This window comes from Numida meleagris, chromosome Z (genome assembly GCF_002078875.1).
Source record: "Numida meleagris isolate 19003 breed g44 Domestic line chromosome Z, NumMel1.0, whole genome shotgun sequence".
Taxonomy (NCBI): domain Eukaryota; kingdom Metazoa; phylum Chordata; class Aves; order Galliformes; family Numididae; genus Numida; species Numida meleagris.
In genome coordinates this window covers 32,369,072-32,385,526 of record NC_034438.1, presented here as the reverse complement: position 1 = coordinate 32,385,526, position 16,455 = coordinate 32,369,072, and the positions used below count along the sequence as shown (strand labels likewise).

The following is a 16,455-nucleotide window of genomic DNA, read 5'->3' as shown; positions in this document are numbered from 1 at the left end:
AAAGGCCTAAGATTATCCTTAAAGCAGAATACCAGTTTGGTTCTTTTCTGAGCACTTCTGCACTTGTTCTCAGGGATTCTTTTTGTCTAGCAGTATGTATTACTGCAAGCTTTCCTTTCATTACCTTTTTCATGCAGTCCAGGAGGAACTGCAGTTGCCTAGCATTCTTCTGGCTATCTGTCTAATTGAAGTTGTACAAAGCATAATAGTGACAGTTATTTAGGGTCAGAAAAACTAAAGATGGTATTGTTTTTGTTTGTTTTCTTAATGAATGTGAAATTGATTTGAGCTGAGAGGCAGCCTTGGAATTAATGCTTTCTTACTACACAGCTTTCAGAAATGACATTTGGTTGTTTTCAGCCAGTGACGAGGATCTCATATCATTTGCCTCCAACATGCAGCGCCTTAAGGGAGTGTAATCAACACATGAGTGCAGGTTCCCAGCACAACTTACAGAGTAAAGTATGCTGCTTAAATGGGAGATGTGGTAAAAACACAGTATGGTACTAATGATGTGCAACATCTGAGTTACTTGAAATCAATAGCAAATCAGTTTGGTTGTCCAGCAGTGGAGTATATTTGTAGAAGTATTTAAAAATAAATGATTACTTAACTGGTTCTTCAAGGTACAAATTTTTTCCTTGCCTGTTCCCTTTTCTCATATATATTCTTGATAACACAGCTCTTCCAATGGCAAAAAGATAAAGGGAAATCTAACTGAGATTATATTCACTATTAGAAGAAAAAGAGGAAGAATACTTGAGTGCATGCTTGATGCGGTAGTGGGGAAAAAAGGCTTATAGCAGCTACTTCACAAACTTAAATGACAAGCCTGGATCAGGCTGTTTAATATAATAGTCTCAAAATAAGCACCTCAGAGACAACACAATATAAGTTTTAATACTTCAGTAATTACGATTTTATCTGTGGAACTTGCAAATACATGTTTTGTGAAGGAGCTAATTTGGGGTTACATGTTCTGCCAATAAAGACTTGTCTCTACAAATGTTTGCTATGGCCTTGAACTGCACACACTCCAACACTTATTTGATTTTTCTAAACAACGAAATCAACCCTACACCGTGTAAAATTTTGCACAGCTTTTGTTAACAAACAATGAATGTAAAACAGAACTTGCAAAACCTCTAATGAATACCTTGGATTGAGAAAAGCGTCTACATACCTGTCTCAATTCAAGAAAGCTACACACTGGTGTGCAGTGCTCTGGTTTTCAGAAGTGAAACTGGTATGCAAATAACCACAAATACATGAATATTCAAAGTACCCTTGCAGTCCCCACTCCTGAATCTAAGCATGTAGTCTATAAACTTCTCAGGTGCAAGGCTGCATACTCCGTTCTGAATTGTGTTCCCTTTGTTAACTAGAGGCAAGACGCATTCTTGCATTTCTGAATATGCATTTCAAAAATTTTGGAAGACAGAAGTTGTCTAATACTTCCATAGTGATTTTGTACTTAATAGCCACTTTCTGTTGGTAGAAAGATATGGTGGTTCCTGAGGTTGCCTGGGGCTACTAATAAAAGCAGTAACGTTATGTTAATGAGAATCTTCCATGCAGAAAAAAAGCCAGGCTGCTTTTCCATCTGAGTTGATGTATTTGTCAGAGGACGCTGCAGGACTACCTGAATGGAACACAATCCAACCTCTGAATGGCTGCTGTTCACAACTCTTCACGCTCATTCACGTGGTGTTGGTTACTGCTACCTTAGTTTCATGTCTGGGGACAGTCCACTTAAAAGAAGGCAGGCAGTTGGTATCCATACTCCTTCAGTTTCCAGACTTCATCTGCTGAATTTCTATCAGTATCATTTACCTCTACTCTTCATTTAAAAAATCTGGAGTAAGACCTGCTCTCCGCATTTTCTCATGGTTGTTAATGTTCTTTTATTGTAATTCTAGGACATGTGGTGAAGAGAGAGAGCTTGAAAAACCAGCAAAAGAATCTGCCTTTGAAAACAAATGACACCACTGGAGTTGTTTTCTTTTGTTTTTTAATTCTAGTTGAAGAGGATTGCATTTGAAATCTATAGACTGCTGAAAGTTTTAAATAATTTTATAAGCATAGTATTTTAAAATGTTTTTTGGTTGGTTTTTTTTTTTGTGAAATAAAAGCCCCTTTAATCTTGGTTTAAAAGTATTTAAACACTTGCCAATAGTTTCATCCAGTATTAACAGGTAACACATTTCAAAATGCGAATTTCCATTTAGAAGAGAAACTAGAAAATCCTATATGTTACAAGACTTAGAGTTGTAGTATATTTTTATCTGACTACTGTATGTTTGTCTAGTTAGCAGCAGGAAAAAGTAAATACTTTTAACTGCCTGATTGCTTCATTTGTATAAAACCTCTCTTCCTATGATACTGACCTTTGTTTGTGCGTAGTTTTTCAGCTCTTGTGGGGATATCTCTTTAGCGTGTTTTGTAGGAGCTGGAAGCAACATTTTTATAGCTATTAAAATGTTGATGTGCAAGTTTACTTAATCACTTTTTAAAACAAGTTTAGTTCTTGCAAAACTCATTGTGCCAATTTACTGCAATGTGACTTCATGGTATGCTTTTGGTATGATAAGTATACTAGAAAGAAGTACTGTGTTTTGACCAGAGCTGTCGATGCACGCTGCTTGGAAAACACTGTCTTCAACAACTTCTAAAATTAAAGAATTTAAAGTGATAAAGAGAGACTTGTTCTTAATACAAACATATAAAAACTCAAACATTCCTAGGAACTACACATACTTAGTTTTAGTACTATTTCAATCCTGGAAGCTTTGCCTTGGCATTAACTTGAGGGTTTCTAACTTCAATATTAACAGAAAAACTGCTGAAGCATTTTTACCAAAAAATCCTAAATGCACGAAGGGGAATGGGATGTCTGTAATCTACTCTGCAAATGTTCTTAAAACACATAGTTTGCCTAGTATCAGACCTAGGAAGACCTTGCAGGCAGTCACAAAATAGGTAACAGAGGAGGGTCAGGGAAGAAATTGACTTCAGTGGTCCTAAGAATCTTCTTCAGTGTGATCAGAGGAGACGACAGTGCTCCAAGTGCTTTTATCACCTTGTAGTATGTCACCTTCAAGGCAGCAACACAGAAGAAGTTATTACAGCCCACTGGAAACCAGTGCTTTCCAACTCTTAAATTGCACCTTTCAGCAAGGAGGTTTTCGGTGTTCTTGTATGACAAAACAGCACGATAACTCAATGAAATACTGAAAAAAAAATCAAATTATTTCTTGCTGCTGTGTTTTTTAAATTGCCATGGTTTCTTCAGTCAATCCACCCTTTTATTGTTGTTTTTTTGTTTGTTTGTTTTACCAGCATAGCACTGAGAAGAATGATCTCTACTTAAAATGAGTAACACACCTTTTTTTCCCTTTTTTTTGCAGTTTTGATCAGAGCAGTGCTAAACAGCTAGATATTCAGTAATAGCAAAAAGTAACTTTACCATGCAGTACCTCAGCCCATAATTACTGCAGATGTGTTCCCATAACTTGAGATGCTGCTTTCAAGCTTTCCTGTTTTCCATAACCTGAAACATGACGGATTTGTCTTGAGAATAATGCTTTTTTTTGCACTGAAGTCGTGCCCTACTCACAGATAACTTATTCTTCATCTCTTAATCCAGAGGAGGGAAGACTGTTTTTCCTAGCACTTGTCTTTATTTTTCTTCTGTTTTTCTTTGCAGTGGGAAAGAAAACTAAACTGCATGCGTTAATCCAAATTCAGGATTACGGCCATAGCCTCCTCTTCCCCGTACCTGCAGTGCTTTAAGTAACAACATAAACTCAGTAGGGATCAGAAGCACAGAAAGATGAAACCTGAAGTCAGAATTCTGGTACCTCATACTCCATTCACAAGCAGCCCTGAGTCCACCGTGCTCAAAACTGCTATTTATACATTGCACTATGACTTTTTTAGATGTAACTTTGACAAAATCTGTCCCAGTGGTTATTGGTGTGGGGTTTTTTCCGGCTAAACATGCCACTCTGAATTTCAGAGATTGCGTCCTCCACATGAAATTACTCCACGTGAGCAGCTGGTAAGGCCAGTTTGCAGTTCGACCTGCCTGTAACTGCCCACTTACTTATACAGTGGTACATCTGAGCACTGTTAGTGCTTTTGTACATCTCCCTTACCAGAAGACATGACATTTAATTTTTCATTTATCTGCAAACAAGTTGTAACATTATGAGAAGGCAAGGTGACAGGTTTGATAATGTGGAAGATCCAACAGAAGATTATTCTGTTGACTATTCAGTGACACCGTGTTCACCAGCAGTTGAATTTATGCAGTCTGTTTTAATGCATTTGTACAGCAGAATTCCTAATACTGGAATACTCTGCAAGCCTCATAAAGATTTCACTATATTGAATGGTCGCAAGTTTTGTAGATGAGATATTTTAACCTCTACCTTATCACACCAGTGTCAGCTGCTCAATCAGTTATGCCGGCGGATAGAAGCATATGTACACATGTGCTTCTGCAGCAATCTTCAGATTTGTGCTTCAGTGCATATTCATACAGCGGTACCATTTCCCTTCCGCATTAAGCTGTGAGCAGTCCCTTCACAGCTGTCTTAACCAAAGAGATGTGAAGAGTGCCTGGGGGAAGGCCTCTGACCTGCTACTTAGAGACACGCTCAGAGATTTTTGTAAAAAAATAGCTCAAAAATTTAATCATAGACCAAGTTCTGCACTTGTCCGTACGCTGACGTGTGCACTCCAAGAAAGGTGCCTGCCCTCAGGTACTAATTGATGCACAAGGCTTCTTTTCTTTGGTGTGTTTCATAGAATTGATGAACGGACCCTTATGCTGAAAGCCTTGGGGATGAGCAAGGAAAGTAGTACAGAAAAGATTCATAGTTTGTAATTAAATCAAGTAGTCAAAATGTCAATGTTGTCACTAACCCTCCAACTGGTTTTAGTTATTCCATAATACAAACTGTAGGGCTTCCCAGATACATTCTAACTGAAGGCCTAGCTGATGACTTTGACGTACCTTGGCCTCTTACAACATAATAAAAAACAATAAATAGACTTTCAGAGCTGAATTACCGTATCAGAGTAGCTAATGCAGAATATCTGTTCAGGCCTTCACCTCATTAATGATTTTGTACAAGACCTTTAAGAATGATCTTGCAAGACTTGCACTCAGTTACAGCAGTACTTCACAGTGAGAAGCTGGCTGTCTTGGGAAATTAAAGTCTCAAGCTACAGACATTCAGAAAGGTTAACAATTAAATATTAAACCCTGTATTTACCGAGCAGAATCCACTTACGTGATTATAAGAAGTTAAATCTCAGCATGGAAAGAAGTCTTAGGTTACAACAATCCTGAGATTCTGAATACAGGAATCTCCTCCCCCACAAAAGTAAAACCAAATAATTCTAAAACTACACACTAAAATTGCTTGCAAAGTTTTTCATGTACACAATGCACATGCATTTATCTAGCAAAATGGTAGGTTTGGGTATCGTGATATTGAATAGCTTTCAGATCTCACCACTCCAGGTTTGACTGGAGGAACGGCGTTACAGTCACAGCAAGTCCAGCACCAGGTTGTTCTCGGCAGGTGGCCGCTGGCCTCTGCAGATCTTTGATGTCAGTGATAAGTAGTGCTACACAACAGACTGTCGTTCCGGGGACAGACTAATGTGGCCACTGAGGCAGATCAAAGGAAAACAGCATTCTCAGTCGGCTTCCAAATGCAGGTAGTCACTGCAGACTGGAATTCGCAGATTTCTACAAACAGTTGTCAGGACAGGTAGCTGTTGCCCTGGGAAACTACAGGAGGTTCTATTTTTACCCTCAAAAAGTCTTTATAGAAAGACGCTAATTCCAAATAAACAGGAACTCTCACACAGGCATCTCCAGATTTTGACCATTCCATCAAAACCCATTTTTACCAAAGAGTAGCTATATTCCACAAGTATGTGAAAAACCACCTTGTTTTCACACTATTAGGAAAAAAAACAAACCTGTAAATAAGCCAGGATACATCTGTGTTTCACAACTATTAAAAAGATAAGGAGTCAACCATGCTTCCATTTCAAAGGGTTAACTGAGATGAAAGCAGAGATGGAGCTCTACCAGCTGCATGCTGCAAGTCACTGACGTGAAGCTCTACCCCCTCAGCTGCTTTGGCTTTCACTACCTGAGTTCACTGCACATTTACAAACCATAAGAAACTTGAATATTTCACGTTCCAAGGTGGCTGAGCAGATAGACCTTTTCCCCTCCTCAGCCTGGGGACAGCATCCTGCATAGCCATCCTGCTAGCAAAGCAAAGCCCTTCATTAGGAGAGAATCACCAAGACCTTCTGGAAGTGTGAAACAAGTTGTAAGGGCTCACGCTGCCAAATCATTAAGTATTTAAAAAGGCAACCAGAGAATCAGGTGAATGCCTTTTATTTAGTAATTCTTCCTAGCTCTGTATTTTAGAGTGCCGTAACTAACTCCATGCTTTTAAGTTTGAAAAGCATTATGAAGTTCAGGAAGAAAAAAAAAAAATCCGTATACTTATCTCCTGAATAAAAATTTGTTCATGCTAAAAAAATAGATTAAAAAGTAACGGTAAAAAGAAAGATCAGAAGTTGTGATCTCTGAATTTTAACAGCATTTACCAATAAGCTAAAACTCAAATACTGAGCAATGTAGTAGAAATTTAACTATGAATGGACAGCTGGGTCCAGTGTTCGATTTCACTCAGAAATAAACATTAAGTGAGGATCAGGCCTGGCTGCCATGGGACAGCACCTGGGGATTCAAGTATCTTTAAAAACTACGACTTACTGTAACCTTTTTGTTTTGTCATTTAAGTCGAATCACTTGATGTCACAGTGACTAAACCTTTTTAAATACTTATTAATTAAATGTAAAGAAGAGGGCAACAAAAATGTTAAAGCCACGGTGGAATAAAAAAGTTAACAAATGAGCAACCCCTTATTTGTATAGTATTAGCGATGTCGTATATGTAATTAAAACGGTACCATAAGCAAAAAACAATTCGATACATCGTTGTACTTCTTATGCCACAGCTGCTAAAACCAGCCTTCACACGCTGCCTGCAGGCTGCCAGCTGCTGCGGCCGCTCTTCCCGTGCGGACACCGCAGACATTGCAGTCACTTCTACCCTTCCAAGAATTACGCTTAAAAATTCCCATGCTGCACACCACGTGCTTCCTTTGTCATTAGCAGACAATGCTCCGTTACTCTGCATTCAGAAGCCTTATTGACCGGCTATTTTTTGGCAGTTTACTATTTGCCCAAGTTTAACTATTAAATAGGAAAACTTACGTGTCTGCTTAGTAATGAAAACAGCCTGTCTTCACAGGCGCACATGGGTGTAGGTGGGCTGAAATACTGTCATCGGTAATCACAGCTCCAATACTGAAGAGGACTGGGAAGCCCATATGCTGTCAGGACGCAGCAGACAGAGGATGGTGCTGGGAAAAAGATGAGGACGAGGAGGAAAATGCAGAAGCTGCAAACAAAGATGTATTGCAGGGGGGTTTCAAAGCAGCTGTTGCAGCACGGCGGAGCTGCCAAACCCAAACTGTGTAACAGGTGCCAGCTGTTGCTGTGGGCAGGGCAGTTCCTCTGCTGCAGACTCCTGAAGGATAAGAACTATCACGCTGCAGGGCTTACCACTCCGTTTTCAAAATGAACAGGCCAGTGGTGGGCTGACGTACCTGTCAGAAGAAAATAATCATTTTGTCCTAAAAAAGGAGAGATTTACATTCACAGGATTTAGTATGCTGCCGGCAAGCAGCCTGATACCTGCATGATAAATGGAGTTCCAAGACATCTAATTAGATAACAAGTAATCATTTGCTGAATTCATGCCACAGGACCAGGGATGTGAAAAATAACAAGAAGGGGTTGTACAGGTACATAGGCAAGAGAAGACAAGTCAAGGAGAGTGTTCCCCCTCTGGTAAATGAGGATGGAGAAGTGGCTTCCTCAGACGTGGAAAAAGCTGAGGTGCTCAATAAGTTCTTTGCCTCAGTCTTCACTGGTGGCCAGGCTCCCCGTGTCTGCCGGGACCCTGAACCTCGAGGTGTGGGTGAGAGGAGCGGATTTTGTCCCACTGTAACAGTGGAACAAGTTCGAGACCTCCTCTTGAAACTGAATGTGTGGAAGTCCATGGGGCCGGATGACATCCATCCTAGGGTTCTGAGAGAGATGGCTGATGTGGTTGCCGAGCCGCTCTCCATCATATTTGAAAAATCATGGCTGTCCGGTGAAGTCCCCGGTGACTGAAGAAAGGGAAACATCACTCCCATTTTTAAGAAAGGGAGAAAGGATGACCCGGAGAACTACAGACCGGTGAGTCTCACCTCTGTGCCTGGGAAGAGCATGGAGCAGATCCTCCTAGAAGACATGTTAAGGCACATACGTGACAAGGAGGTAATCCGAGACAGCCAGCATGGCTTCACCAAGGGCAGATCTTGTCTGACCAATCTGGTGGCCTTCTACGATGAAGTGACAGCATCGGTGGATGGGAGGAGGGCGATGGATGTCATCAACTTGGACTTCTCCAAAGCCTTTGACAGGGTCCCTCATCACATCCTTCTCTCCAAATTAGAGAGGTATGGATTTGAAGGATGGACTGTTCGGTGGGTTAAGAACTGGTTGGCTGGTCGCAGCCACAGGGTTGTGATTAATGGTTCTATGTCAGGGTGGAGGCCGGTCACGAGTGGTGTCCCCCAAGGCTCAGTCCTGGGACCGGTGCTCTTCAATGTCTTTATCAATGACATAGATGATGGAATCGAGTGTACCCTCAGCAAGTTTGCAGATGACACCAAGCTGAGTGATGCAGTCGATACACTGGAAGGAAGGGAAGCCATCCAGAGAGACCTGGACAGGCTGGACAAGTGGGCCCACGAGAACCTAAGTGCAGCACCCTGCACTTGGCCAGGGCAATCCCAGGTATTTATACAAACTGGGGGAAGAAGTACTTGAAAGCAGCCCTGCGGAGAGGGACTTGGGGGTCCTGGTGGACGAGAAGCTGGACAGGAGCCAGCAGTGTGAACAGCCAAGATTTCCACTGAAATCCCCTGAATTCCAGATGAATTTTAAAAGTAAGACAACAGAATATGTACACTCTGTCTTGGTAAGCAGCGTTTCAACTTAACACAAGACTCAGTACAAACTGGTCACATTTTAGTAAACAAAAGGACTTAAAATAACTACTAAGAAGTGCACAATCAACAGTACTTTTGAAGTTACAACTGCATACACTGTAAATACAGTTAAGTTGCTTAAAAGGCAGGCTACAGCTCAGAAATTGGTGAAATGTAGTTTACTCTTCAGAGAATCAGACCTAGGAGCCAGAACCCAAGGACACCGCTTTTTGATGGAAAGACCTAGAAGTTAATCAGCACCTTCAGCTGCTCTCAGAGAGCACTCTTCTTCCAGCACTCACAGAATGACTATCGTTTGAGCTGGAGGGGACCTTAAAGATGCCTGGTCAGAGTAATCAAGGCACTGATTTCCCAGCCTCGCTCAGAGATTACTGCCCATTTTCCAGGTAAGGACCATGCTCTCATCCTTCAAAGTTAACAGAGCCTTGGATGCAATCACCAACCAGCTGCTTTTGTAAAAGTGTTTTCTTTATAAAACATCCAGATTTTGAGTCCAATCTCCAAACTACTGTATTTGTAGTCCAAGTGTATTAAAAAATGTACTTTATTAAGAAAATCTGAGCATATTTCTTCCATGCTAACTTATCTCTGTGACTGTAAAAGCAAAGCAAAAGACTTCAAGTGCAAAGGGCTCCCCGCTCAGAGGAGGAGACAAATAAATACCTAATTCAAAAACCCTGTGGTATGGTCAGCACTCAAGCCACTTGGAGTTTTTAACAGCTAGAGCAACAGCTTCATCAATGCAGTCCATCAGATCTATTCTCTCTAATGTAACTTTTAGTTGAAAATTCCAGGGTTGACGTAAGGATACACAGGAAAGACTCACAGTTTATTGCCTTCTGCATCATAGTGGAGCATTTGAAAACAAACATCACAGAAGAAACAAGAATTCTCTGGTGTCAGACTGTCTTTGTTGGTTACCCACCTGCAGGTTACAAAATACACGTGTTTGCCATGCAAGTCGAACACGTGAAGAGTTGGGGATGGCTTCAACAGACGTCACTAATGTTGTAACTGATCGGGTACTGCATGTACTGCACCTCCCATTTCTGGGCCTACAGCTATTTTCCAAATGCCCCACCTATGCTGTGTCTGTACAACAAACCAACCCACCAACAAACTGTCAGGAATCTTCAGTCCAACCTGTGTCCATTTAAGTCAAAAGATGAAATTTGTTTTACCTTAGATTACAAAACTTTGATACACAGCAGACGCGTGACTGATTCAAACTACTGTGAGTAACAAACGAATTCATTTACAGGTTGTGGAGAAGGGCATGCAGACAAGGCGATAAAGACTGCTGGACACCCCAGCAAATACCGAAATTAACATCAATAGTTGCCAACACAAGGAGGGGCTGCTGTGGCACCAAGCAATTAATTTATGGTAGCACTCAGAGGACCTGACAGCTCAGGGCCTCTAGTGATTAAAGCTGCTATCTGCACAGATTACAACATACAGGACAGCCAGCCAAAGCAGCTCTGGTATCCATGGTTTAGCATCTCCCCACTTACGCTTAGCGCTTAATCCTGGTTTTAATTTAATGCATTTACATCACCTCTGGTAATGCCCTCCTATCCCATCTTTCCCCCAAACTGACCCTTTGGCTCCACCTCCCCTTCTGGCCAAATGCCTCACAGATTACAGCCACTTGTAAAGGCATCCTAGGGGCTCTGCTAAGAACCCTAGGATGGGCTCCCATCATGACAGGAATTGGCTCTCTGCCTGATTCCAGAGAAGTCGTAAGGCCAAACAACACAGCAGAACCCAGGTCCTGTGCCAAACTCAGGCAGAGAGCGTAAGCTATCAAGAGGGGGGAAAAAAAGCAAGGTTTTTCTTTTTCTAAAGAAATCATTCAGGTCTATAAAATCAAGGAGTCTAGTGTGGTCTGCAGAACTCCTTAACAGAAATGTCTGTTGAAAGGCTTTCACGTCTAAGCAAACAGCACTAAATACTACAGTGTTAAGTTCATATCCTGCTCCTTTAACTGAAGAACTTCTGATCACAAGAAGTTCCTTCAAATACAACAGCACAGTACAGAGCTTTCAGGTGGAAGTCCAGAATTCTGGCTTCTTCTGAAACTTTCCTGATATAAATATATTACTTTTAAGTTGGACAGATCCATATCTCCCCTCTGCTTAAATGCTGATTTAAAAAAATCTCTGTTAAGATTTCCTGCAAGGAATTTAAATCACACCTCTTGTCCTAGGGAAGGGAATATGTTACATTTTTTCAACAGTGAGATTAAAAAGAAACGTTGTTACTTACTTACAAAAGTTAAGTAACTGATCAAGAATCCAGCTCTACTTATGCAAAAAAACCTGAGCCAATGAATTACCCTCTTCACTGTTACAGTTCTTTTCATCATCCTGGACCACCTCCCAATGAATTTTACATGCAGAAAATGTTTTCCAAGGAAAGGAGAAGACAATTAGACAACTACCTGAATAATAATATCTCAGAACGCTTCGTTTTCAGATGAAGATTATTCACACAGCATATCAAAAACAAACAGCCTTTTTTTTTTTTTTTTTTTTTTTGCAAGTTAGTAGAAGCACCTAGGAAAGTTTCTTTAAGGCATCTTAAAAGAACTGACAACATAACATACCTTGCTGCATACATTTTGTATACAAAACATTTTCTGGTACATAATCAGTGTCTCTTGATCAACAATGGATGGAGGTTCCTGTCCAGGCAGTCACGATGAATAAGCCTTAGGGAAAATAAACAAATAAAAATACAATAAAGATTCAGCCACACTGACACTGATCTGAACATAACACATACAGAGAGTATAAGGCATGATTTCAACTCCAGTGCAAACTATGACTTCACCTCTGCTTAGCATTTCTTGAAACAGATGAAATCTGTTGGTTTTAACACTTGTGGCTTTTATGGTCAGGAGTAAATTTAGTTTGCATTACTAACTCAGAAATTCTCAGATCACCTCCTTTAGGCACTCAAGGAGGTAATTCAGAGTACTCAAATCTTAAAGCTTGTGCCTCCCACACAGACTAATGGGCACAAGCCCAAAATCTTGAGACCCTTCTCTGGGTTACACAAATTTTTGGAGACACTACTTATTAACAGTACTTAGCTATATCAGGCTAACTCTCTACCCATCATACATTAAGCAGGATATATATAACAGCTCTATTGCTGATGTAATTACCACCTCACAGCCACCATCACCTTCTCCCTCTCCTCCTTGTCCATTCACCTCAGCCTATTATTTCCATTCCTCCAATCTTTTTTCAATTCCTGCTGCTTGGCACTAAGCCCCAACTAACAAGTCTAGCTGACTCTACCCAGAGCTGCTACCCACATTCCCAAATCATCCAAAATTTGTATGTAAATTTGCCACGCACTGGCTCTGCATACAAAAGATTTTTTACCACACATGCAATTCCTCCCGTACTACAGTCATGTCATGCTAGTTAGAAACCAGTCTTCTTCTTACACAGAATAAATTACTAGAAAAAAAAAATTGCAAGGGAGGGTACTTTCTTCCAAGCTGAGGTAATTACATACATACATACTGACTGAAGTCTTAAATAAACCTTGCAGAAGGCAAATGAATAATTTTCATGTTAGTCTAAAAGATACTTAGCATTCAACGTCTGAGGTTTGTCCACTGAAGGCTTGCTATTAACTGCCTGGCAGTTCCCAAACAGCACTAACTTACCTTACATCTGTGATGACAACAATGTGCTCACAGTTCCCTTGGTGGCAGAAAAGGCACAGAAAGCCAATCTTGAGGGACAAATCATTAAATGTGTAATCCTCCATTTTAACAGATTGAAGATTTCCATAGCCTCTGTCCAGAGATTCTGACCATTCAGTAATTGTTGTGGAAACAGAAAGGTCATCAGCACAGCAGTGCTACTAACTCCAAACACACAGAAAAGGCAGGTTTCTCTACTTCCCTGCATCCTGGGGAACATGCAACATGCTCCAGTAGGATACAGTTTAAAAGGCTGATATCAAAAGAGTTCACTGCAGTTTGTAATAACGAGGTAACTTCACAGCAACACCAGAGCCACACAGAACTGTGCACCGTTCTTGTAGGTCACCTGCCTTTAAATCTCCACCAGGAAACTTCATGAGGATGTGCAGTCAGAACACACACTTGTAATAGTACTCTATCCAGGTAAGGTTGTTTGCAGCATGACATTTCTAAGGCATTCCAATAATTCGGGTTACCAGAAGATTATTTTTATTCTTTTGGTCAGTAACTTTAAAACAAAAGTGATTGGGTGTTATTTTATTTTATTTTTGCAAGGAGAAATGTAATGCTGAAAAACAGCACTGTTAGGTTTCCAGAATTTAGGAAGGGCATTGGTCACTGTTACAATTATTCCTTGGCTTTTCAATACACTCCTACATGCAAGGCATTTCACTATAAGCTGTATATTCACCAACAACAGATTGTGTTATCAGAAGCTCTTCCATAAAAAACATTGTTGCTCAAGGATAGAAAGAGAAACAGCAGCAAAATAATTATTTATTTGTTGTCACACAGCTCTTCCATGCCATTCTAACATCTTCATCTCCCAAATCTCAATAATGTGTCAGCAAGACTATGCTTCCTTAAAAAAACAATGGGGTATAGTTTAAATGGTATCTGTAGTTCCAAATACAAGATACCTGAGACTTCTGGGAATGCGGTCTCACGTTTCTTTTCCTAACAGTCACAGACTCCTTTCTAATTTTACCATGAAGGCATTGAGTATTGTTCCAAGGCTGAGCAGAACAACCAGCTACCACACAGCTGAGTCTGCTGCATTTCTGATACATCTACCTCACAGAGAATTCTTTTGGGTGGTCATCACAATTCAGGACAGCACTGAAAAAGCCAGTACTGACTGGTAGCTGTCAGTGTTTTCCTTTTCAAAACATTCCAATATAAGAAAGCAGGATTTTGGGAAAACAAACAAACAAAAAAAACCCCTGCATTCTTTCTTTTTGCAACAGTGAAGGGATTTTAGAAGGAGTAAACAGAAGTTTAACATTATTTACTCTATTTAAATATCTAAGCAATGTGAAAAGTGAAATCCATTCTACTTTCATACACCATATATTCTAGTCTTAAAAACACCAAAAATCATTAAAAAATTCCTGTCCCTTAAGATTTTCCATACTCAACATCTGCCAGAACTGTACCTGCTAAGATCTCTGCACTCCAGGTATCTTCAATCATTATAAAAGATGCATTCAAAATAAAAGGAGGCAGATTTGTAGAGATCCTGAGAAAGACAGAAAAGTCTGCATTAGTGTTACAAGAGATTTAACATCTCTAATGTTACATACAAGAACACGTCAAAAGATAGGCACTTCAAGGTACCCAAATTACCTTAACAGACAAAGTTTCTAAGATAAATCTTGCTCTGGTTTTAGATGTTGATAAGACAAAAAGGGTTATGCAGCTGTTCTGTAGATGTTACCCTCAAGCCATTATAGGATATTTCACTTCTCTGATTCTGATCCCCTGGCCACACAGGAGCAGCTTCTAGTCACATCTACGTAAACGAGACAGACATGCAATTTTGGAAGGTCCACTACCTCACCCCTGGAGGCTTGGGGAAAAATTAAAAAAGAAAAAATCATATTCCTGCAAACTACTTCCTTAATTACTAAGTTTATCACATGCAAACAGGCTATAATTAACAAGTTGTGACATTCACATCAGCAGCGCAATCATCAGCAGTTTCCGTGTCATCTCAAGACAGTGAGCTAACTTATTAGCTGCCCATACACATGAAATAACTTCTGCAGCAAGACTGAATAACTACTTAAGATAAAGTCATACCCATCCATTAAAAAAAAAAAAAAAAGCAAGCTCCAGCCATAAACATATTCTGGAGAATAAACAAAATACAGACAATCAAGCATTGTTCTGTTTACCTATCCAGCCTGTATGCACAGCAGCTTTCAGAACGCTGTTCTCTCACAAAGCAAAATGTCAGAGACACACTGTATTTCTACAAAATATTAATCATGTGTGGTTTTTCAACTTTGAAACAGCAATATAACAGGAGAGAGAAACAGGTCATATTAACGTGATATACATGCAGCCAAAGGTAAAAGAGAAAAAGACATAGAAACTTTTAATTTCAATACATATATCATTTGTTAGCTAACAAAATACAGCACTTAATTAAAATACACATCTACTTCCCGCCATTCCTAACTTTTGTGGTTGTCAAAACAGTCCTTACACGAACAAGTGACCAGAGTAGAGACAACCAGGAAAGCCTGTGCTTTTTCTACCCCCATAGCCATTGTACCTTTCAACTGCACACTTCCAAGATCTTTCTGGCACAAAAGAAGGGGCTGTTTTGGTTCATGCTCTACGCTTCCAAAAGATGTGGCTAATTAGAAGTGTGTACTTTCAAACTGATCATAACATACGCACAGGTCTATCTAGCAGTTAAAAAAGGCAAGAGACAGCCTCCTGCGGTGGACCTGGAAGCAGGGAGATGTCTCAAGAACTTGCAGTAAGCAGGGGGCCATATCGTCCAGGCACTTCATCATATTCTGCTGAAGAAAAATGACAGCAAAACAAACAAAACAACAACAAAAACACACCAAAAAAAACCACTTTCAATGCAAGACACATTTGCTAACATTTTCTTCTGGGCTGGAGAAAAAGGTCTGCAGCCTTTCCCAGCATTTACTAGTGGACATGCAGGGAGGTTGAGGGACGCACGCTAAGCCCATCTTCTGCAGAACCCTTCTGTGCAGGCTGTACAGCACACAGCTGTAACACACAAGTGATACTAAGACACACAGTCGGCCTGTTCAAGTTACAGCATACAAGATTTTCCCTATTTCCAGCTGCACTTTGAGTGCAGTGGCTGATACACCCAAGGGTCGTGCCGCCATGCAGAGGAATCTCCACAGGTTGAAGAACTGGGCTGGCAGGAACTTGTGAAGTTCTGCAAGGATCTGCGCCTGAGGACAAACAACCCCATGCACCAGAACATACTGGGGGACTACCCAACTGGAAAATAGAAAAGGATGTGCAATCTTCGGTGGACACCAAGTCAACAGCATGCCTTTGCCATTAGGAAGGTATCTCAGGCTGCACTAGGCAACGTATCATCCGCAGGTTGAAGGAGGTGATCCTTGCCCCCTGCTCAGAAGCTGCTGCACCACATCTGGAGCACTGGGTCCTCTTTCAGGCTCCCCTGGTACAAGTAAGAGATACAGATTGTAGAGAGTTCAGCAAGGGGTCATAAGGATGACGAAGTGACTGGAGCACCTTTCACATGAGGACTGTTTAGC

At 40.6% G+C, this 16,455-nt stretch overlaps 2 protein-coding genes across 20 annotated transcripts in view; one reads left to right on the top strand and one right to left on the bottom strand.

Moving 5' to 3' along the window:
- PSIP1 (PC4 and SFRS1 interacting protein 1) overlaps nt 1-2,380 on the top strand; it is a 35,369-nt gene extending 32,989 nt beyond the window's left edge. For 3 of the 4 annotated variants that reach the window (XM_021379594.1, XM_021379592.1, XM_021379591.1), the window contains one exon: nt 1,920-2,380. In XM_021379594.1, coding sequence (XP_021235269.1) covers nt 1,920-1,983 — 64 coding nt within the window. In that variant the 3' untranslated portion in view covers nt 1,984-2,380. Of the gene's footprint in view, nt 1-360; nt 911-1,919 lie in introns of those variants that run through there. The other variant, XM_021379593.1, reaches the window with a different exon arrangement.
- Nucleotides 1-16,455, bottom strand: part of SNAPC3 (small nuclear RNA activating complex polypeptide 3) — a 49,116-nt gene that overhangs the window by 26,024 nt on the left and 6,637 nt on the right. For 4 of the 16 annotated variants that reach the window (XR_002433155.1, XR_002433154.1, XR_002433153.1 and 1 more), the window contains exons 2-4: nt 14,332-14,414; nt 12,854-12,998; nt 11,777-11,881 (exon numbers count right to left, since the gene is read on the bottom strand). Coding sequence is in view for 5 of the 16 variants with exons in the window: in XM_021379597.1 (XP_021235272.1) it covers nt 11,821-11,881; nt 12,854-12,998; nt 14,332-14,414 (289 nt within the window). In the remaining 11 variants the exon portion in view is untranslated. Of the gene's footprint in view, nt 1-891; nt 7,714-8,936; nt 10,094-11,776; nt 11,882-12,853; nt 12,999-14,331; nt 14,415-14,521; nt 14,688-16,455 lie in introns of those variants that run through there. The other 12 variants (XR_002433159.1, XR_002433157.1, XR_002433158.1 and 9 more) reach the window with 9 other exon arrangements.